At 38.6% G+C, this 24,006-nt stretch overlaps 1 protein-coding gene across 4 annotated transcripts in view; it reads right to left on the bottom strand.

Moving 5' to 3' along the window:
- LOC306879376 (calcium-dependent secretion activator 1-like) overlaps positions 1–24,006 on the bottom strand; it is a 77,102-nt gene that overhangs the window by 12,303 nt on the left and 40,793 nt on the right. The window contains exons 7-20 of one of the 4 annotated variants that reach the window (XM_079432251.1): positions 23,806–23,917; positions 22,231–22,370; positions 20,779–20,845; positions 20,451–20,559; positions 20,065–20,277; positions 14,072–14,208; positions 13,791–13,978; positions 13,341–13,445; positions 11,492–11,593; positions 10,843–10,906; positions 10,543–10,666; positions 7,571–7,603; positions 1,593–1,699; positions 1,060–1,089 (exon numbers count right to left, since the gene is read on the bottom strand). In XM_079432251.1, the coding sequence (XP_079288377.1) occupies positions 1,060–1,089; positions 1,593–1,699; positions 7,571–7,603; positions 10,543–10,666; positions 10,843–10,906; positions 11,492–11,593; positions 13,341–13,445; positions 13,791–13,978; positions 14,072–14,208; positions 20,065–20,277; positions 20,451–20,559; positions 20,779–20,845; positions 22,231–22,370; positions 23,806–23,917 (1,531 nt within the window). The remainder of the gene's footprint in view (positions 1–1,059; positions 1,090–1,592; positions 1,700–7,570; positions 7,604–10,542; positions 10,667–10,842; positions 10,907–11,491; positions 11,594–13,340; positions 13,446–13,790; positions 13,979–14,071; positions 14,209–20,064; positions 20,278–20,450; positions 20,560–20,778; positions 20,846–22,230; positions 22,371–23,805; positions 23,918–24,006) is intronic. The other 3 variants (XM_079432252.1, XM_079432253.1, XM_079432254.1) reach the window with 3 other exon arrangements.

Raw genomic sequence — 24,006 nt, 5'->3', positions numbered from 1 at the left:
AATCCTTCCCCAAGGCCCTTCTTGCTAATCTATGAGCGCTGAGTAGGTGTGAACATTAACACCCTTCTTGATTGAATACAAAAATCATACTGTAGATTAAAATCAGCAAGAGCGGCCCTGGGAAGAAGGCAATGTTATGGCATTGGTTTGGTCATTTTAAGGAACTGTGAAGTCCAAGTACGCTAGCAGAAGGGAACACGTCTAATTGGGAAAAGTTAGGGTGACAACTAGCGTGGTGGGTGGGTAAATGTAAACATTCTCCTGGAAGCAAAGGAATCATTGAGCATTGACCTTGCCAGTCAGGGACACAAGCCTTACAAGTTTGAAGGGAGACTTGACAGGCACAATGATGAGGAATTAAGACGAACCCATGTCAGATGCGGCAAAACATTCCCTCACATTGTGAGGAACGGGACATTACAGGGGAAGGGAACCCTTCATAGCTCATGCACAAGCCAGGAAGGGGCTTTTTCACTGCATTTATTTTGACCACATACCTCTTTTCCCTGCAACATCACCATGGAGTGAATGGTGAGGAAAAACATGAACACGTAGAGAGTGATGTATGTGCAAAGTGTTAATGTGTGCACAAAATGTTGATTATTAACAATTTTTCCCAAAACATTTGGATGCAAATTAACAATTGTGAGATTTAATTCAAATGGAAGAAATAAAGTTGCAATTACGTTTGGTTGAAATGGCTTTCCATATTATAATGTATGATCCCACCAGTTGGGCAGTGAAGCATTGTAGTTTTACAAAGTAAAACTTAACAGTATGATCTATAGATGGTTCTACCATAATGTCTTGGAACTAAAACTATAAAAATATTTTGCACATTTGTGAATCAGTGTGTGAGGAGGGAGATATTTAAGAATTTCCAAGAAATCCAAGAGACCAACTCTTTATCTCAATTTCATCATGTTCTTTAAGCATCGTCTTGCCCCATTCCACCCAGACATAACAGAAAAGCCCTTAACTGCGTGAATCGACATGCTTGAGGGAAAAGGTACACTATGTGATGACAACTTAGGAAAAAAAAGAAACATGATACTGTACCGACTGGTCTCCTGTACTTGTGACCGCAGCCTGTTAAGCATATTCAGAAAGATACAGTAAATCTATAAATCTCAGGAAGACCATGGATTACCTAATACTTTAAATTGCATCTCGGAATAAAGCCAATTATGCATTTATTCTTGGAGTAGTAAATGCTGAAACATGCCAATTATCATAATTACAGCTGAAACCCAAGCTTGGCTCTCTATTCATAAAACATCTTCAGTTCTGTTTAGTATTAGCCATTCCAAAGGAATCTGTCTAACATTCAGAACACAGAAACAATCTGTATTCTGAGGCTTTATTTAGAGTATAGATCCAGGGAAAGTGGTTTAGAGACCTGGATCTCACGGGAGAGTGAACTCTTGCTGTTTCTCTAATTTTCCACTAATACAAATTGCATTGTGTAAACTGCAAAGCTGCCTTTTTTATTATTAGAGAGGAGCCATTGGCCATTTAAATCAGCCCTATTTTGTACTAAAGAAAAAAGAGTGTGAATGTGGGGGAAAGAGAGAGAAAGAGTCCAGACTCACCTCGGCGTGATGGTCCTGGTTCTGATGTAGAACCTCAATGACTAACTCTGCCAGACGGATAGCGTGCTCCAGTTTTTTAGCAGGCGTAGCTAGGTTGGCTACATTCTCTGGAGCAGAATGGTGGGAAGAAGAGGGACGGTTAATATTACAGTGGTTGACTAATATATTTATTCTATGAATCTGTGATGTCATGAGCACTACAATGCAGTCTGAAGAAGCTATAAATACCTAACTGAGCATGCAGAAATGACAACACTGTTGATGACACTCATAACACTTCAAGAAAAGATGCCTAACTGATGTCAGAAAAAATAATGGACCTTTTTTTGGCAATCTCTGAGGCAAAAACAAATAGTTTGGCAAGCTTGCAACTAAATTGGGGTTCAAAAGTCTGAGACCACAAGTGGTTCTATTTTGCTTTTTTCAAAATTGAAATGTATTTTGTGATTACAAACTATATTAGCAGCATAACAGTTGTAGTAAATAAAAAGTTAACAAAACGTCTCAGGTTACGCATGTAACCATGGTTCCCCGAAGGGAACGAGGTGCTGCGTCGAAGCGCTATGGGAACGCCTCCAGCGTGACCGCGCTCTGAATCACATGTGTAATCTGTCCAATGGATGTGCGAGAACATCACGGGCGGGTGATGTAATCGGCCAGGAAGCATAAAAGCACATGTGGTGGAACAGGCGTCAGCTTCAGGAAATGAAGTAACCGCTCGCTGGGATGCCGGAAGTATGGCCCCGAGACGCAGCATCGCGTTCCCTTCGGGGAACCATGGTTACAAATGCGTAACCTAAGACGTTCCCCTTCAGGAACTCGAGCTGCGTCGAAGCGCTATGGGAACGAAATGCCCACGCCGCCGGACTTCCAAATCCCTGCCCAGTGTGGAAGGAGCACAGCTAGGGCGAGAGAAAAAAGGGCCTGTGTCCCAAAGGCCAGCTTCTGAGAAGTGAGTCTTGATCCCCAAGAAGGGGGAGAGCAGAGGACTTGAGGCTATGGAATAGCATCCTGATCCACCACATAGCATAAGCTCTCTGGCCGGAGGCCTCAGCCTCTGGAGGAAACATGTACTAGGGGGTGTCTACCCACCGAAAGGCCACCGAGAAGAGCGCGGTAGGCCGGTATAGCCGCCATGTAGACCCTCAGGGTGGAGTGGTTTAACCCTGCGGAGGAACAGGCCTGCACGAACCCCAGAACTGTACCAATCGGGCAGTTGGCTGGGTCAAGCTGGCAACCTCCGCACCATGAAGTGAAGAGCTTCCACTTCAGGGCATACACTTTCCTCATAGAGGGAGCTCTGCATTGGAGGATGGTCTCAGCAACCTCGGTTGAGAGACCGGAAGCTATGAGCTGTGCCCCCTCAGAGGCCACACACACAGCTTTCACAGCTCTGGGCGAGGGTGGACGATAGTGCCCCCCGCCTGTGAGATGAGATTCCTCTTGACGGGAATCTCCCATGGAGAGCCGTCGAGGAGAGAAATCAGGTCCGAGAACCATACTCGACCCAGCCAGAATAGTGCTACCAGTAGTAGACTGACCTCGTCCCTGCGCACTCTCACCAGAACTCCCGGGAACAGAGCGATCAGGGAAAAAAGCGTACAGACGAAGCTTCGGCCAAGTCTGCACCATAGCATCCAGTCCCAGTGGAGTCAGAGAGAACGAGAGGGGACATTGCAATGTCTCCTGAGTCGCAAAGAGGTGCCTGGCCAAACACTTTCCATATCTGCTTCACCACCTGGGGGTGAAGCATCCATTCCCCGGGCCTCGGCCCCTGTCTCGTTGGTGCTCCCATTGCACACCAACACATGGTGATCTCTTAGGTCTGGGAGAAGTGTTTCAGTGCTCGAAACACGGCCAGCATCTCCAGGCAGTTAAAGTGCTATGTGAGATGGCGACCACTCCAGACCGTCGGCAGGGTTGCCATCCATGACCGCTCCCCAACCGGTGAGGGATGCGTCCGTCGCTAGCAATTCAACATCGTGGTGACAAGGAGCTCCCAACACCGGGCCCTGAGACAAGAACCAAGGACGTCTCCACATGTCTAAGGCACGTAGGCATCGCTGTGTGACCTTGATCATGTGAAGTGGGTTTCCCCCTCGGGGAAAACCGCTTGGTTCTGAGCCACCACTCTAGGGGTCTCATGTACAGCAGGCCAAGAGGTATCACGTTGGACACAGCTGCCATCATACCCAGCAGTTTTTTTTTTTTTTTTTTTTGTGACCTTCTCTCACTCTCTTGACTGACATGAGGATCGACTCGATCCGAGCAGGGGACACGCGTGCCTGCATCGCGGTCAAATACCACACCACGCCTAGATAAGTGGTTCTCTGTACTAGACAAAGCACACTTTTCTAGGCGTTCAGTCTCAACCCCAGCTCTTTCATGTGCGCGAGAACGACATCTCGATGTTGAATTGCCAGTTGCTCCGATAGAGCTAGAATCAACCAATCATTGATGTAAAAGTGTGGGGTGAGAGTGCAAGGCCAAAGGGACGAACGATATTGGTAAGCTTTGCCCCCAAAAGCAAACCTCAGGGACTTCCTGTGAGTGGGAAGGATGGCGACCCTCCATCCTTCTTTGGAACTATGAAGTAACGGCTGTAGAACCCGGACTCTCCTTCGTGAGGAGGGACCACCTCGATGGCCTCCTTCCTCAAGAGAGTATTCTACTTCTCGGTCCATTACCAGAGCCTGCTCGGGGCCCACCAGAGTGGGATTTACCCTGTTGAATCGAGGTGGAGGAGAACCAAACTAGATTCTGTAGCCTCTCTCTACAGTATGCAGGACCCATGGAGACACATTTGGCAGTAGCTTCCACGCTGCCAAATAGTCTACTAAGGGAACCAGTCTCTGGAGACTGGCCTCCGGTGTAACCAGAGCGGCTAGCTCGGTGTCCTGGAATGGCACACCAGCAGGAGACGGCCGAACTAGCTTCTCTAGAGACCCCCGAAGGGGTGGGGAGCATCTCAGCTCCGCTACGTTTCCGGGCGGAAGAAAACTGAGATGTGTGCTCGCTGGAGATCGCTGCGCCCTGGAACACCGTACGTGGCAAGGTTGGCAGACCGATCTCCTGAGGGCACTGAGGAGAGACGGGTACCGTGTACCGCGGTGTACGCCACTCTTCCCCAGAGGGGCCGGCCCTCCAAAGTCCTCGGCCAGGGGCAGCAGGATGTTATAGCCGAAGACTATCCAGCGAGAATGATGGTCGGCAGATCCACCTTCTGCTAGAAGCCTTCGGCCTGGGAGCGCCACTCTGACTCCAATATTACGGGGAGTACGAGAAGTGACACTCCCTAAATGAGTAGCTGGAATATGGTTCCACCTCCTCATGCTGACCACCTCAACCTCCTCAGAGGAAGAGAGGTAAAGCATCATGCTCTCACTCGAGAAATGTCCCAAGAGGCTCCTATACACACATGTATATTATATATATATATATATATATACACACACACACACACATATACAAACACATCTAACTTCTCCTAGTTAGATGAAATACATAATTTAATTCCTCAAAATTAAATGCAGAAAAACAACCAGATGAGTAAACATGGTCTAATATGAAAAGGATTCATAATATGAATGAGAATAACGTAACTGCAACAGCGAGCTCTCACTCAAAGGGGGAAGAACCGCACCGCACTGCAGGTGGAGATAGGGCGGACTCGTCTCCACCCCGTCTGCCAGATCCATGTTGCGATCCCCCACGATCCCATTCGCCGCCATGCCTCAGCAGCGGCGGGACCGGAACCGCGAGATCGTACAGCGGGGAGAAGCACAATCAGCCTTTTTTTTTTTTTTTTGAGCTGACAGCGCGTCGTCATTCATAATATGCTTGTGCAAACACTGCAGCTTTACAAAGCTCATCGACATCCTTCACGTCCACCTCCTCAGAGGAAGACAGGCAGAGCATCAAGCCCTCTCTCTGGGGGGTAGAAACCGTGGGGCGGGCTTCCGATCCCAGAGAGTGGGCGCTGGATCTGATGGGAAAGGAAGAAGATAGTGTCTCGCACGTCTTCATTCCCTCCACCTGATCCATCTGCGATTCTAGCGAGCGCAGCCGCCGCTCCGCCTTTTTTTCCCCCTAGAGAGCTGACTCTGCGTGCTCTGCTCTCAAGCAGACCACACACAGACTGTGTGTATCCCCAGCAGTGATGTAACGTTTGCAGGGAGGAACATACAGTCTGTAATGCGATCTGCTTTCGCCCAAGTGCTTGCACTTTTAGACATTGTGGAGATTATTTCAAGTGATTGTGAGGGACAAACAACACTAAATAAGACTCACAACACAGACTGACAGACACACACACACCGCACGTGCTTTTATGCTTCCTGGCCGATTACGTAACCCGCCCGTGACGTCTCGCCCATCCATTAGACAGATTACACATGTCATTCAGAGTGCGGTCGCACTTTAGACGTTCCCATAGCGCTTCGACGCAGCTCGAGTTCCTGAAGGGGAACTAGTATTTTGGTTTGTCTTTTTTTTCCCAGCAGCTCTTGAGCTGCATGACTACTTGTATAAATCCTCATAATTTTTTCCAGCATGATTTGAGAATTTTTCAAAGAGTACCTTGTGCATCAATGTACGCTAAGAAGAAGAAAGGCAGAATCTTAACAATGACATATTTACATCATAACTTTTCCTAAAGCCTAAAATTTCAACTCCAGGTTTGAAATCTAGATGTTTAATCTGGACACAGACTTTTGGAACCCACTGTAAAAACCTTTATACTAATACTGCATTTTTATTTATGTAGGCAAATTACTAATAATTTGTAGAACTTCTCAATGCTGTCTAGAATTTAAGGCCAACACATGAGAGAAAAAGCAGACCAGATTGTCAGACATATGCAACACTTTGATGAAATGAGGACATCTGGACACACAATAGTGTTTCTGGTTTAACACATAATCAACCTTTGTCTGAACAAGATGAAATGAGTAAGACAGAAAAAAAAAAAAAAACAGCTAAAGAAATAAAATGAAATACCGACCAACTCAGCAATGCTGAGGTCTCCACTAAAGGAGAAAAGAAAATCTTTAATTTATTGACTGAAATGCTACTTCAGTCATGAGGGACATTACTTATTTATCATTTAGTCTGACTCCTTAATCTTGGTGTCTAGAGTGTGAAATGCCATTGGTTTATCTGTTAAATTCATGGGTTATTAATGGGGCTGTGCGCACTGTACTAAAATTTACTACACTGTGAACTATTAATATCTGATAGAAACTCATTCTAACTCTTCCTAAGGCCATGATGTCATCAACACAACATGATAAAGTAATGACAATGGATTTAATGATAATCTAAGATAAATCTAAGAATTATCATTATCCCAATTTCATACTTTATCCATTTTCAATGTGTCTAAAATGTTCTGGTCATGTCAAGTTTCTAAGACCAGGACTGGGAATTAAATAAGCAAAACATCTCTAAAACTAATGAAGATTTAGAGAAGTGGTTCTCAACTGGTGGGTTGTGACACAAAAACAATTTGCAGGTTTGCAGCAAAACCAGTTGAGAACTACTTTTTAGAAAATCTATGGATGTCAGGATTCAGATATTCTTCAGTTACAATCTTATTCCCAGTCTTCAGCGAGAAACATTTGCAATCATTCTACCCTCACATTTTAACACATTGAAAAGACTGCCACTGAAATATTTGTCAAAGATAGTATTACTTCTTGTAAGTCTGCATAATGTAGCACCATTAGGCAGACTGTTCAGTGCTAAGATGTTCCGTTTCTATTTCTGAAGTCATAATATAACACAAAATAAGTTTTTACACAAATTTTGTGTATATTTTTATAGAAAAATACTATCTTCACAAAAAAATTTAAATATCGCACAAGGGAGATGTGGTGTGTACAGGACTTTCAGACTAAAGAAATGTTCCTTGTAATTGTGTTATGTGCATGTGCCAGGATGTGTTGAAGGGGACAAGGGATGACGTCAAACAGCTTCACCTGGATCCTTCTGATCCTTTAGAGTTTTCTCAACTTGAGAGAGAGAGAGAGAGAGAGAGAGAAAGAAAAAGAGTCAGAGCAATATAAGGAGAGGGAGAAATAAGGGAGAAAGAGAAGGGAGAATTGGGGGAGGAAAAATAATTATTCCTCAAGGTGTCACGTTTTAGCCCAAAGTTGGTGCAGCATCCCTGGTAATTTCACTCTTAGTCGCTCTCCAGAGAATTATTGTGTATTTGATATAGAATAATAATAAAAAAAAACAATGGCAAACAAACACACATGTAGATATTTACCTGGAACGACAAGAACAATAACACATAGCAAAGTAGCAACTGAACGACATAAGAGACAATAGCCATTGTTCGGTCGCATGACAAATCGAACACAGTTGTAGTAATCACAAACAAGACAAACTTGTGATGTTGGAACACATAAAGTCATAGCTCGTACACGTGTGCTAACTCCTGCTCTCCCGGAAGCTCAGGCACCTGTTGATGTGTCTGGAACCCCCCAGTGAAACCACCTACCACACCACAGTAACGATATACACTTAGACAAAGTAAAATAGCGAGCAAAGTAAAAATGCATTCAAGTCACAAACATGAGCTTCAACCAAAAACGAACAAGAGGAAGCTGAACGGATGCATCAGTCATGTCGTATTACAAACAGATGGAAATCTCTGCTAAAGGAATTGGAACGTTACATATCGTTCTCTACTCGGTGTCTGTCGTCTGTGTGAAAATGGCAAAACAGAAAAGTTCCGAAAAGGATGTGACATGGAGGACTGAGTTGATGAAAGAGAGGTAAAGAATGAGGGGTGAGGAGTTGTTACTCACGGATGGTTAAATCCATCACTTGTGTAGCCAAGGAGTAGACAGGATGATCATACATTTCCCTCTTTTTTCCTAAAGAAAAAGAGGATTCCGGCATGCAAGAGTTTGGGGTCAGAGGAAAGGGGGTCAAGGGTTGAATATGGTGAAGGGATGTCTTGTGTTAAGGGAAGTTCTCATCAAGAAATCAGTTTTTGGAAAAGTTTGGATAATACAACATGATTTGATGGTTAAAACCCTTAAACCACAATCACCCTTAAATTCTCACTTAGAGACAGTAAAAATGAGGAAGTGGAAGTGGAAAACTTTTAAAGGTGCACTACTGTTCAAACATTTGGGGCCGGTAAGTTTATTCTTTAAAAGAAATTCATGTTTTTATTTAGCAAGGATGCATTAAATTGATCAAAAGTGTCAGGTGTTTTTTCCCCCCAAATAAATTATTTCAAACCTCTACAAAAATATTTTTTCAACAATAATATCCAAATCAGCATATTATAATAATTTCTGAAGGATGATGTGACACAGAGGTCAGCTTTACAATTACAGTATTAAATTACTAAATTAATTGTATTTTATTATTACTGAATGAATGCATTTTAAAATAGAGTTATTTTAAATTGTAATAGCATTTCACAGTATTACTGTTTTTACTGTATTTTAATCAAATAAATGCAGCCTTGACAAGAGACCTAAAAAAAGTTCAATCATACCGACCCCAGAGTTCAGAACAGTAGTGTACTGTTCACCCAAAAATGAAAATGCTGTTATTTGAAACACAAATAAATTTTCTTTCTTCCATGGACTTAATTGACATTAAATCGACTGATACTTTTACTGTGTTTTTGTACTTTTCAAACCTTTTCAGAGCAGCCAGACAATTTTGTTGTATGGAAAAGAGCTGCTTAGACAGTCAGCAAAATATCTTCTTTTGTGTTCCACTAAAGAAAAAACAATATGCATTTCAAACAACAAATCTGAGTAACTGATGACAGAATCATATTTGGGTGAGCTGCTGTTTCAAGGATATTACACCAATTTCATGAGGGAACAAGCATCCAAGGCCCTGAAACTGTGTTCTAAAAGATTATCAGCCATTTGTGGTTTGTCACTCTGTTCGAAATAAGCAACAGAACCACGGATTTGATGAGGTAAAGGGTATTCATTCAGAGAGACGATTTCAAACATCTAAACACAAACATCCTCCTCAAAACCAGCCCACAATGCCTTCTACTCCTCTTCAAACAGACACCTCTCCTTATTGCCCATCTTTTGCTTCTTAGTAATCCTCTTTCATGCTTGGTGCCCAACCTGGCATTGTTTCATGAATGCTTCCCTCTTCATCTCACTCCTCTTTCCCTCAACCCGTGTTCCTCTAATGGGCTCTTCCTCCCTTCTACCGCTCCTTCCCACATAATTTATTTCACTGCAAGATCCGTCCCCATTCCTGCATCCCTCTCTGCCTCATTTTCCTTGTTCCTTTTCCTCCTCCGTAACCATTTCTCTACCCTGATGTAATTTATTCTCCTGATCTGAGCCATAATAATAGAAAAGAGAATGTGTGGAGAGCATCTGAAAAATGTCCAATAGTCTATGTTATCGCAGCAGATAGGAAATGGTAAGAAGCTCTTCTTTGTGTGGATTTTGAATGCATTTTTACACACAAGTCCACAAAAGGAGATTGGACAAGAATGCATTTAAACTTTTCTTGAAAAGAAAGAGAGAAACAAAAGCAGTAATTGCCTTAGAATAAACAAGTATATTATTCCAAACAAGACAGATGCTGTGAAATTCAAGAATGTAGCCTGGTGGTAAAATAAAAATAAAATAACAAAAAGCCCATGTATATATTTACTTGCAAACAACCAAAATACATTTTCAGTTTAATCAAAAGCTTTAGTTATTCAAACCTAAATTTATTTTCCTCTCAAAACTGAAAGCAGAAGAACAGATTATTTACTCAAAGCACATTATTCAAATATAGACCACAGTTTATGCATTAAATTGATTCAAATGGATGGAAGCAGAGTAAAAAAAAGAAAAGAAGTAAAATAAGTACAAAAGTTCCCTTCTGGTTCAAATCATTGCATGGTTAAGTGCTTTAAAATCATAATGCTGTGAAAGAAGAGGGCAGTGCAAGTCACCTTCCACTCTGGCGTATTCAGTGATGTGCTGGTAGTTAATTTGAGCTGCTTGCTCTAAGCATTTACGAATGACAGCCTTGACTTCCTCTTGCGGGACTGGGGTCACAATGTCCTTCATAAGCACCTGTGAAACAGCACAAATCCAAATTCTAGTGACATACATTTTTTTGTCCTGGAATGAATGAGTTATACTTTCTTTAACTTTTTTTTTTTTATTGCCATGAACAAAATACCATAAATTGCTTCTCTTTTCCTTCTATTGCTGCTAATCTTAATCAATATAAGCAATGTTGTCATTACCCTCTCCAGCAAAGACAGAGTGGCTTTCAATGCTCCCTCAGGGCGACCGAATGGAAAGCAATACCTACAACAACAAAAATTACATAATTATTGTAGAAAATCCTATACAATTATATTTTTGCATGTAATGTTCAGAAAACAACAGAAAGGAGTACATCAGCGGTTCTCACCTGGTGGGTCGAGACCCAAAAATGGATAATGGAAACCACGGAAAAAAACACAATGCTAAATGTGAATAATACAATGTTATGATTTATGGTTTAGATGCAACCCTTTTAAAGAAAAGAGAAAATGCTTCTCCTATCTTTTATGGCTGACGTCAGTAAATTCAAAATCTTCAGTATTTCTCCAAATGAAACCACAAACAAAACTGTACAAGGTAAAAGATGCACTGAGCAAAATGAAAACACATCCAAGTGTCTTGTTTGATTTGCATAGGCTATAATTTGAGCTCTGTTGGGGAAATCACATTGATATGTTTTTACTGTATAATTTGAAAGGACATTTTTGTCTAGTTCTGTAGATTAAAATGTTTTATGAGGTGATGGATTGCCACTCAAAGTCCAATATAAAATCAAAAGAACCGCTGATGTACATAGTCTTTCTGCTTGTGAAATGTTCAATAAAAGTCTTACATCTACATACTCACCTAAAGTTTGTAATCTGATTCTCCAGAAGGACACGTAATCGCTCTTTGATTTCCTCAAAACGTTCTTTTTCATCCACCGTCACTGTTCCAAGACCATCAGGCCTATTTTACAAGCAAAACATGCCATTATTTGCAAATTGATTAGGAAGAAAGATCAATTCTGAGTCAAGAGGAAAGTGATACAAATCAAAAGAAACTCTTGAACTGGTGTATTTATTATTACAACAAAAAATTATGATACTACATAATTGCTTTTTAAAGTCCTGTGTATTTTCAGTGAAAGCTAATCAAACCACATTAACATTTGAGTATGCAGTATATCACACTTGTAACAATAAAACACAGGCCTGGCACACTGTGTCCAGAAAGAACATCTAGCCAGAAGCAATGTCTGGCTTTCTTGAATCTAATACACTGCTATAAATATATTTGTACCCAGCAGATGGGACCCTGTAGTGATACTCTTGGGGCACATTGTTTCCAACCCATTGTTTTATTTACAGCTATCGATGTTACAATACTCCACTTGGGCATCATATTGCATTAAAATATATTTAATACACACTCAGCTGCAGCACAATAATAAATATACTTTCAACAAGTCAGTGGGAAGAGAAACCTAAACTAAACAGGCTGTACAAGTGCATACAGGCTTGAATTCAATTCATTTAAAAAAGGATCCTACTTATTTTCTTACAGGATCTTGGTCTTATTGTGAGAGGAAATATATAATGCAATATCATACTGACTTTAAAGGACTAGTTCACCCAAAAACATAAGAGATTTATAGTTCTTGTTTTTGTTGGAGTTTATGCACATTTCTCCTAACGAGTCGAGCCTCAAATAAATAATTTCAAATCATAAGGTTGTGCTACTAATAATCCTTCTCTGTCAGTTTGACTGATTTATGAATTTTTCTTCATGTTCTATTTTCAAACGTCAGAAGAATAACGCAATGCTTGGTATTTTAATGTGACACGATATAACAAGAATATCTATGGCAGGGCTGTTCAAACTCGGTCCTGCTCTCGGTCCTGACCGAGTTTGGACACCCCTGATCTATGGCAAGAGCTCCCTTCAGTCCACTGCATTCTTTTCTTCCTGACTATTTTCATTTTTCCTTTCTATTCTACTGTAACAGAATGAAAAAAGACAACATATACTGCGAATTTGTGGTCAGCTTTCCAATTAAATTTATGATACATTGCATGTGATACATTCTCCTTATTATTCTTTTCACACAGATGCTTTAAAATGTAATAGTCTTTCCTTTTCACTTTTAAGTCCTATTAGCTATTTTAAGTTGACATTTTTTAAAGTAGGTACATACAATATTTGTTTTCTGTCAAAATGACGGATCAAACTGTTCCAGTTAATGAACATTTTTGATTAATGCAATGAATCTGTCTGTAATATTGCTGTGGAAATAATCAAGCTTTTGGGGTTATTCACGGTCTGTTGAAAGAAATTTATTAATGTTTTTACACTTTTAAATTGACATTTTATGTTTATAGGTTGAAGGGAGTATAGAATAATGTAACGACATTGTACCCAGTTTTTGAAAATGCTTAATATTGTGGTCATAGAGCAAACATTTGACTGATTGGTCATAGTGTAACGAATATTACTCCTATAACTAGTGCAAAGCATCATGGGGTGTAGGAAAAGGGTGGATATTTAAAAAATGCCTTGTCATTTGACTTTGGAATAAGAATGAATGAATAATTATTTTTCTTTTTTGGGTGAAAAAAATTAGACAAGCTAAGCAGTTTAACCAATTTCACTCTGCTACTGTACAGTGTAGAATATGATGCTGTTTATATGAACAATCCTTGACAGGCCCTCTTACCTTGTGCTTTCAGGGGCCAACTGTGTTTTACATTTCCTCTTTTTTAAAGACTCCTTTTTCCCTCCTGACTTTGAGCCAGCCCCCTGTAACTCAGACCCCCTCTGACTATCAGGAACATGTAATGAATGAGCAAAACAATGAGATTTGGAAAGTAAAATAACAAAAAAAGGAGAATGGAAAGTGTAGTGGCGGAGCGAATACTGCTGAGGTTTGAAAAGTGGAAAAGAAATGAAAAATGATTGAGAACAAAAGACACAACAAATCAAACAAAATTTGGCAAAATTATAAAGAGCATACACAGGGAAAAATATAATAAACAAAAGTGTAAAAATATGCTGATGACTTGCAAAGAGCCCTTGGTTCTCCACCCTTGTTCCTGCTTCCATGATCCGTATCTCTCCCAACATTTAATATCCAAGTAATGTGGTGCATCCGTATGCAGGCCTATACCTGTTGCCATGAACATGGGAGGCACAAAACGCGAAGCTGTAGTGCAGCAGCGTCGGGTCGATCATGTGCCCGGCATCTGCCCTCTCCAGAAGGTCACCAAGATAATACAGATGTCTGTGGCATCCTCTCACCCCATTCCGAGCGCAATATTCATCCAGAACAAACACCTGACCCGGGCTAAACCATCCCTACAATTCCAACAAATGGGTAGACAGTTTGGAAATGTTGCACATAGTTGCTTTGCACTCAAGTCTGCAGAAAAAAAAGAAAAAAACACTTACCAGACATGCAAAGTTGTCATTTAGCCTGTGGTCCAGCGTGAGCCTCTGCACTATCTCGAACAACGAGGCATGATCAAAGCTACATGGGTTAGCTGAGATAAACTCATCCATGCCATGCTTCTGTGCCCTGTCAGCATCTATTCGAGCCATTCATGGGAGAGGAAGGGAGAGGGGGTGGGTTCAAGGAAGAGGAAATTAGCAAACAGCAAGGAGAATGATTTGTTCTCCTCCCACCACAAAACTAAACACCTAGAATGAGTATTCTATGGCAAATCAAGGACATTGAGCTTTCACATTGTCAACTTGCAGCAAAAGTCAAGCAGAGTTCAATCGGACCTAGCAAATGTGGAACTGAGTGATAACCCTCAGCTCACATTCAGTCTGGACGTGCATGCATGAGCTGATCTGGGCGTGGTCTCTTCCTGTTCTCTCAATCAAAATCTTTTCAACGTAAAAGCCACCGATGGCTTTGAGGAAGTGGCGCAATTCCAAATGATGAATTTTCATGTATTTTCTTTCTCGTGAATACAATAGATTCTGCCATTCGCAATTGGTTAATGTCACTCATTTCGAGAGGGAATATGGATGTGTGCTCGTAAAAATACTAATGTCAAAAAAAAAAAAAAAAATCAGGGGCGATATGTTAGCCACTTTTGTTTTAGTTAACCAACATGTAATTTTCTACTGTAATTTAATAGCGCATTTGCAGCGACTTATGCTGCATTCATGTGCTATCGGAATTATCATAAATACGAGTTTCCTGGTCGGAAATTGGCTATATAAGGCATCTCTAAGGCTGTTCATGTCCAATTTCCGACTAGGAAGCGCATATTTACGATAATTCCGATAGCACATGAATGCGTAAGTCTCCACTCAAAAGCTATCTTTAAAGACCCATGAAATGGCTTGGCAAGCACAGTTTTCTTTTTCATTCTAAAGATTTGATTAAATACAACATATTTTTGGTCTGTTTTCCATTAAAATATATATTTTTTTAAAACAAGTGAATGTTATTTATTGTTTTACATTTACTAGCATATAAACTACAATTTAAAAGTTTGGGGTAAGTTAATGTTTTTGGAAGAAGTTTCTTAAACTACATTCATTCAACTGCAATAAAAACAGCAATATTGAGAAAATTATAACAATTTAAAATAACCATTTTCAATTTGAATATGTTTTAAATGTAATTTATTCCTGTCATGGCAAAGCTGAATTTTCAGCATCATTACTCCAGTCTTCAGTGTCACATGATCGTTCAGAAATCATTCTGATATTCTGATGTGCTGCTCTAGAAACAGTTGTGTTTCTTAATATATCTGAAGAAACTGTGAAACATTTTTTCAAGGTTTCTTTGATGAATAGAAACTTAAAAACAGCTGAATTTATTTTAAATAGAAATCTTCTGTTATGTTAAAATGCAGTTACTATCACTTCTGATCAATTTAATGCATCTAAAGTATAAAAAAAAAAAACCCTACTGACCCCAAACCTTTGAACAGTAGTGTAGATGCCAATAGAAATTACATAAAAGCCACAAAACAATTTAATGGGCTTTTTAATATGCTCAATGTTATATGCTAAATGGAATCAAAATCAACTAAATAGTCTATGCAATTTTCTAAAGTCCTATGCGCATATATTTGTTGGAGAAATTAGTAGAAGAAAAGTTATTCCTTATTACTTTATTAGCAACAGAATTATAGAATCTAAATCTGTGCAGTGATGAGCGTGCTCTAATGAGAGAAAATGTGAAGAAATAATGTGCATCGTGTTACAGCAATGATTAGGGCGTGTGTCTCGATAACAACAATGATCTCACACCTTTTTTTGTGAAGACATATGGCTAAAAATAAAGTGCTTGATCTAGTGGAGCAAATAAATGCTATCTGGATCTGCTTAATTAGAGGAACTTGGATCAAGTTATGTTATCCTTTGGCTGAGTAAAGCATTGCTACAATTATAAAGACAGACTAAACTAAAAGAGAAGACAAAAAAGAAAGAATAGAGGCACAGGAAAAGACACAGGATTGCAGGAATGAAGAACTCACTGAGGAAATGAGCTAGACAGAGGATAGACAACGGACAAACTGAATGGGCTGAGAAAAGATAAACATCAGAAAGAATGGCAAAGAAGCCCTAAAACTAAGCAACTCAGGATGATAAAGAAATTAGGAAAAGGAAGTGTAAAAATATATAACAGACTATATGAGTTATGAACCATGAAACTGTAGGGAAGAAATAAGAAAAGACGTCCTAATTACAGGGTAAACCTATGGGATTTAAGGATTTATTAGCCTTATTCATTTGCATTTTTACATTTCATAATTATACATTAATTAAAATAATGTACTTCTTCATTCCACACAGTTTTGAATCGGCTTATGCACAAACCGTTGTGCTGCATTCAAATAAAGCTAGGACTTATGGGGATGCTAATAAGCTAGGAACCATTATGAATATTATTTTACTACTATAAAAAAAAATTATGGTTGAAGGTGATATATCATTGAAAATGGATGTATTTTACATGCAGGAACACAGTGACACTCCACTGTGCTTTCCAATGTCATGCAAGAAAAGGAAAGAGGAAGAAAACAAATTGCAGTAACATTTTCCACTTGCCTATCCATTAGCATTCCGTATTTTTCTCTTAGCATTTGCAAGTTGACAATACTGGAGAAATTTTTTGTGTGTTCATAAGGGTTGCTGAGCACACTGACGAGCAAGCCACTTCAGTGGCGTGCCAACAGGCTAGCATTACGATTCTAGTGCAGATACACAGCTTTAGCAGGAAGCCAACAGAGGCTACAAAGTAATTCATTCATTCTCTAAAGAATGGAGGATAATCAAAAAAGGAAGAAAAAGAACTTGTCTTTCCATCAGCATCTGAATGGATAACATGACATCAAAATGCTCACCTACTCAAGCAGTATAAGGGCAAACACAGGTGCAAATAATGAACTATATCTTTGCTAAATTCTACATTGGGTTTAGGGACTACTTCAAAGAGGCCCATTTCTACCGGACGAAAGATAATTAGGAGTATTTCTCGGTGAGGAGGGATGGCAGTGCCTGCTCCTTCACATTGGCATTCAGAATACTCCACTTACATATTTGCCAACTCTTATGAAGCTCAAGTTCAAAATTAAAGAAATTAGTTGAAAGGCAAGTGAACCCTCAAGAGTAAAGTCCAAGTAGTCAAAAATGTACAATGCTTCAATATAAACTCTAAAATTCTCAGAATTGACTCAAAAGATTAGCAATCCCATTTGTGGATTATTTTTTAAATTAAATGTCACTAAATAGTCAATAACCAATAGAACAAGACAAACCCTCTTCCACTTTACTCTGAGGGGTCTTGTGATGCCAATGATGTTTATGTAGAGAAGGCAATTATGCAAATAAATCATAAACCATATTAATTTAGCTAAATGATAAGTACAAACGCACTAATTTACATGCAACCTAAACTGGCAAGAATAATGAAAGTTTGTAGTTTTAACCATCATCAAAAGAGTAAAATAAGTAAAATAATCTACTTTGGTCTAAGGCATGAGGAGTGAGATTTGAAAGGAGAAAAAGAACGAGAGAAAAAGGATAAAGAGAGCACGTTGCATTGGTCAGATAATGGTTTTAGGATTATCTGACTGGTGCTAGCTAACAGGTTAGCACTTACCCTTGAGTCCAGCTAGAAGACAGCAGGGTAAGAAGGGACAAACCAGAATAACATAAAGACTAGCAACAAGGCTGAAGGAAAAAGCAGACACGAAAACCCTGACTCCACTACAGCTGCAGGACTAAAGAAGGGTACAAGCAAAGCATGAACGAAGAAAAAACACAACGTAAAATACAACGACCTGTATTCAACATGATAGTGCAGTTTGAACTGGTGGGTGGTCAGATTGAGTAGTGAAAGAAAGAAAGAAAGAAAGAAAGAAAGAAAGAAAGAAAGAAAGAAAGAAAGAAAGAAAGAAAAGATTATATTTTGGTTATATTACGGTGCTGCATCTGATTTTGACAGGATTCTCACAGGTGCACTGGATTGCCAAACACTGATACAATCTAAATTACTAGAACATTTACTAACACTGTACTGGCAAATACACTTACCTTCAGACATATATTTGAATGCTGGTCAAATGTGTATTTGATGCCAGTATCAGCTTCTAAATTCATTCTATGAAGGTACTGCATCCAATAAACAAGTGAGCAAAAAAACTGCTCAGAGAATAAATAAAATTTTATTTTAAAGTTCAAAATGTAAGCTATAAAAATAATTCAGGCTGTGAGCCTACTTTAGAATATCACAGCTTTCAAAGTACAAAAACATTGGTAACACTTTGCAATAAAGTTCTATATGTTTAAAACAGTTAACATGAAATAACATTTTCAGTTTATTTATCTATAGGTTAATGTCTCCATATACAAATACATTTTAAAAGTTGTGTAAATTAACATTAGTAATGTATTATGAATGAACATTAATTATTTATATATTAACAAAATCCTAGATTAATAACCATGAAAACTAATGTTTCCAAGTCAACCATATAGTAAAGTGTTACCAAATGCACTGCCCTTTAAATATTAACTTAATCATTGTATGTTATTATCATATTTTGTTATCAATCAGAGTAAATAATATATATTTAATACATAAAATGCTGTTATCACAACCTTCATAGTATTCTAGAATCTGCAAAACCTTCTGCAGCAAAGGGATGTTTGCTCGTGGGTGTGTGCATTGCATGGTTTATATTCCACTACTCTGTGCCATTCAAGACCACCTGGGGTGTGTTAAGGTGGAGGGTGAAACATTTACACAGTGTAATAATGTTTCAGAAGGGAGAGGGTCTGTGAGAAAATTGAATGGCATCTGAACTTGTGAGGGAATCATCTGACCACAAGAAACATTCACAAACAGGACAAATAAATCAATGGAAAAACAACACAGAACCTCTACCTTTAGATTTTGTACATGAGGTTAAAACATGAGCTATATTTAATTGATCTTATTTGAACAGTGAATCAATTCCCTTAAGACAGATTTTGTGATATAAGACATTGCTATGGACAGATGCTGAAGTAGATGCACACCAAAAGACAAGGTTCTGAATAGCAGGATCTATTATTATTTTGATGATTTGATATTAGTGTGAAGTACTATTTTTTAAACTTTAACAGGTGTTTAAATTGTTGGTGAGAATGTTTAGCAGAATCTTATTTTAATAAAAGGTGTTAATAAAAGTTTTAAAGAGACAGTTCACTCAAAAATGAACATTCTGTCATTATTTACTGATTCTCGTGTCATTTCAACCCCCCAGAACTTACTTTCTTCTGTGGAACACAAAAGGACACAATATGAAAACTGCATTGCATGCAGATGAACAATGGACAGAGTTCAAGCTTCCATAAAATCATTAAGTCTTCTGAAGACATATAAATGCAAAATATATGTGTTCTACAGAAGAAAGTAAGTAATATGGTTTTGAAACAACATGAGGGTGAGTAAACGATGTCATAATGTTAATTTTTGGGTTAACTATATCTTTATAGATAGAAGCTGGTATTGGTTGACCACTTTAAATTATTTAAGCTATTAAATTAGCTGAAAAGCCTTACACATGGATACTAAAGCTAGTCAGGAGTGCGTAAGGACAGTAAAAAAGACATGGACATTAAAATAAACACACTCAATCTTACCTTTTCCAGTATGCTGAGAGTGCAAGGTAACATTACTATGACATATTGAGTAACTAATTCAACAACCTGAATTAATTTATTCATTATTAGTCTGTGCTATCTACTGTACTTTGGACTGAAATGGCGTGTTGTCACGGCGAACACTGTCACTTTATGTGAGTGGTTGTGGGGTATATATTATATTTACAACCCTTGCTATGTATTTAATTTACTCGCCATCTCAGCTTCAGTCAATTTTTGTCCTGACTGACATTGTGTTGAAATGCTTTACTGGTATGTTTACTTACAGAACTGAGAGATGGGGGCATCCATCTGTGCTGCAGCTCCGCTCTTAGAATTCAGTTTCTGGACCTGGGTGGGTGGGACGGGTTTGTGTGATTGGCCAGTAGCTCGATACATGGCCTGCACCCAAAGGATGCGGTCCTGCTCATCATCACTGGCAAAGATCACAGTATCACCCTCCTTCACTGCATTGAAGAAAGCCCGGCCTCCATCCAGACCTGTACACACAGAAATAAAAGAAGCCATCTAAAAGTAACTTCAGGTTGGTGGATACACCTAAAATGCATTTATGCAGTATTACAAACAAAAAAAAACAGTTCCAACCAGAAAGTGAGAATAGTTTCATGAAAGTCTGGTACATAAGTGTAATCTGTGACTGTGGGAGTATTACCTGGCTGTGGGTCAGTGTAGTCCACAGTATAGCCATCTAACTGCAGCAGCTCTTGTGGCTCTGACTTCTTTTCTCGATAGCTGCACACGGCAAAGGTATACTGACTCACCTGTAGGAGAAAGAGAAACAAATATTATTAAAATGCTTAATATGCCATATGCAGCCCATTAGTTTATATGAATCTGTTTCATATGCGCTACTTAAAATTGTACAAGGTTCATTAAGGCCCTGATTACTGAAAGGCACTTCAAATTGAATCCGAAACCAAACTTTGCTACATTCATCATATTTTTTCACTCACTCAGTTTAAATATATAAAAAGATATACCTGGACCAAGACAAAGAAGCGCTTCTTCCAGCGTTTCCAAACATTTTTGCCAACAGCCCATAAATACCTAAAAGAATAATCACAGTATTTTACTTCAACTCATACATACTCTCATACACTACCGTTCGAATATTTGGGTTCAGTATGTTTGTTTGAATACTTTTATTCAGCAAGGATGCATTAAATTTTTCAAAAGTGACAGTAAATACATTTATAATGTTACAAAAGTTTTTTTATTTTAAATAAATTATGTTCTTTTGAACTTTCTATTAATAAAAGAATCATGGAAAATATATCATGGTTTCCACAACAGCAATAGCCTACTGTTTAATTTCAATATTGATAACAATAAGAAATGTTTCTTGAGCACCAAATCAGAATTTTGATTGATTTCTGAAGGATCGTGTTATACTAAAGATTGGAATTATGGCTGCTGAAAATTCAGCTTTTTTACCACAGGAATAAATTACATTTTAAAATTATTAAAATAGAAAATATATTTTAAATTGTAGTAACATTTCACAGGATTTATTTGGTTTTACTGTATTTTTTATCAAATAAATGCAACCTTGGTAAGCATAAGAAACTTTCAAAAGCATAAAAAAAAAATCTTACTGACCCCAAACCCTGGACCACAAAACCAGTCTTAAGTGTAAATTTTTCAAAATTGAGCTTTCCATTGATGTATGGTTTGTTAAGATCTGACAATATTTGGCCGAGATCCAGCCATTTGAAAATCTGGAATCTGAGGGTGCAAAAAAACCTAAATACTGAGAAAATCGCCTTTAAAGTTGTCCAAATGAAGTTCTTAGCAATGCATATTACTAATCAAAAATTAAGTTTTGATATATTTACAGTAAGAGATTTACAAAATATCTTCATGGAACATGATCTTTACTCAATGTCCTAAGTTTTTGGCTTAAAGGAAAAATCTATAATTTTGACCCATACAATGTATTTTTGGCTATTGCTACAAATATACCCCAGCGACTTAAGACTGGTTTTGTGGTCCAGGGTCACAAATGGTAGAGAGCAACATAGTGAGTACATAGTACATACACCCCCAGTTTCACAGACAAGGCTTAAGCCTAGTGCTAGACTAAAATGTAAATCTGAGCTGTTTCAACCGAAAGAAACTTGCACTGACTGATCTTAAAACATGTCAGTGCCTTTGTTTTGTCTTAAGATGCACACCAGTAATGCTTTTTTCTAAGGCATGTTTATAAAAATTACTTATATACTTATACTTATAAATAAAAATGTCCTAATTGAACTATGGCTTAATCCTGGTTTAGTCTAAGCCCTGTCTGTGAAACCGGGCCACAGAATGGTGTTACATTATATCAGGAAATAAAAGATGTTATGTATGGATGATATTGTTTTGAAATGCAATCTCCAAATGAACTGAAGACTTTTATAGATGAGTATTCCTGTCCCCACAAAATCCCTTACCCACAAGCCTTCATGTTCTGAGGTTTGTCCATGCGCACGGCAAGTTTGATCTTCAGATCTTGATCAGGGCAGGCCTTGGTCACAGTCATCTTGTGGAGCTCTGCCTGCTTTGGGCTGTTTGGAGTTGGGTGAAGAACCACCTAATCATTTAACACGAGAGAATCATGATTATTAGTCCATCTGATCACAATTCCTAACACCAGACTGAGCAACCACAGAGTGAGAAACAAAGCTATCAACATTAATAAGAACAGCACATCCAAAATTAAACTTCTGTAATTATTTACTCTCTCAAATGTTGTTCCAAACCCGTATGACCTTCTTTCAGGACACAACTTCCATTTTTGGTTAGCTATCCCTTTAACATGTAATCCTATAGCTAATGTCTGCCCTAGAAACTCTTAAGACATTTTCACACATGAAGCATTGAGTAAACGGATAAACAGTTTGTGTAGGTGTGGAAAAAATATCCCTGAGTCTGGGTGTGAGCTGATAATGACATATTACTTTGCCAGTCAGCGTTTTCAGAGACATTCTCAACATTCAGTTAATTTTGGCTCATGTGGCTGTGTACTGAGAGTTAGACTATACAGGTCTTCTCTTGACACCTTATCAGAGAAGAGTATTCTCTCCTGTGCTTTTTAGTCTCTCTTTTCTCTCTGATAAGTTGGCATAATCTATTTCTTAGCTAGAGTTAAAGGCTTAGAGATGCCTGTCTACTTTAGTCTTGATTTGATCAAAGATGAATTTTCAGTAGCTATTACCCCAGTCTTCAGTGTCACATGATTCATGAGAAATCATTCTAATATGCTGCTGAAACATTCTTATAATTATGAACTTAATATTAATGCTACTTAATATTTTGGTGGAAACCATGATACAAGATTCTATTATGAATAGAATGTTTAAAAGAACATCCTTTATTTGAAACAGAAATACATGTATTTAATATCCCACTTGATCAATTTAATGCATTTAAAAAAAAAAAAATATCCTGTTGACCCCAACCTTTTGAACTGTATTGTATGTCTCTTTTTTGGTTTTTAATTATTAATTCTATGAATCATGGTAGAAGAGCATTTCCTACGCTATAACTGAGTACACTATAATTTACTCAATATATCATATAACAATTAGATTCAAATTTTATATTGCTTATTTTGTATAAAATTATAGATAATAGATTGTCATAATTAGCAAAAAAGAAAAAAAAAGCATCTAAATCCAGAGGGGTGTGGTCAATTCAATTCAAATTCTAACTCGTTAAAAGGAAGCGTGTTTGTTCTTTGGGAATATAACCTTTAAATGAAAAACAAATATTCACTAGAAACAGAACAGGGATTTGATCTGCTTCTTGTTGTGCTTCTTGTTTCTTTACAGGGATTTTCAAGACTGGAGATTCTTTTTAGCCACAGGCATCAATCAGCAGGAGAATGAGGCAAAAGGAGAATTATAAAGTAAGACATCACTTCTACAACACCATAACAACCTCAAATAAATCCTCAAACTCCAAAAAAACAAACAGAACGACTGATGTCCAAAGCCACAAGAAAGAAAAGAAGGATTGAGAGTTACCCGGCCCAGCTCCTTGTCCTCCAGGGCCAAGACCCCTGTGCTCTCTGTGAAGAGCTTCACTTTGACCGCTGGCAGAGGGTGTGTGGTGGTGAAGTCTCCTTGGGTTCCCCAACTGAGAACACACATACAAACAAACTCCATTGATGTCCTTGATTTTAGGCTTCTATTTACTTTCTACACTCATTTTCTTCATTCTCACAC

This window comes from Barbus barbus, assembly GCF_936440315.1.
Source record: "Barbus barbus genome assembly, chromosome: 13".
NCBI lineage: Eukaryota > Metazoa > Chordata > Actinopteri > Cypriniformes > Cyprinidae > Barbus > Barbus barbus.
The sequence above is the reverse complement of the archived record's forward strand: the minus strand, read 5'-3'. Positions and strand labels throughout refer to the sequence as shown.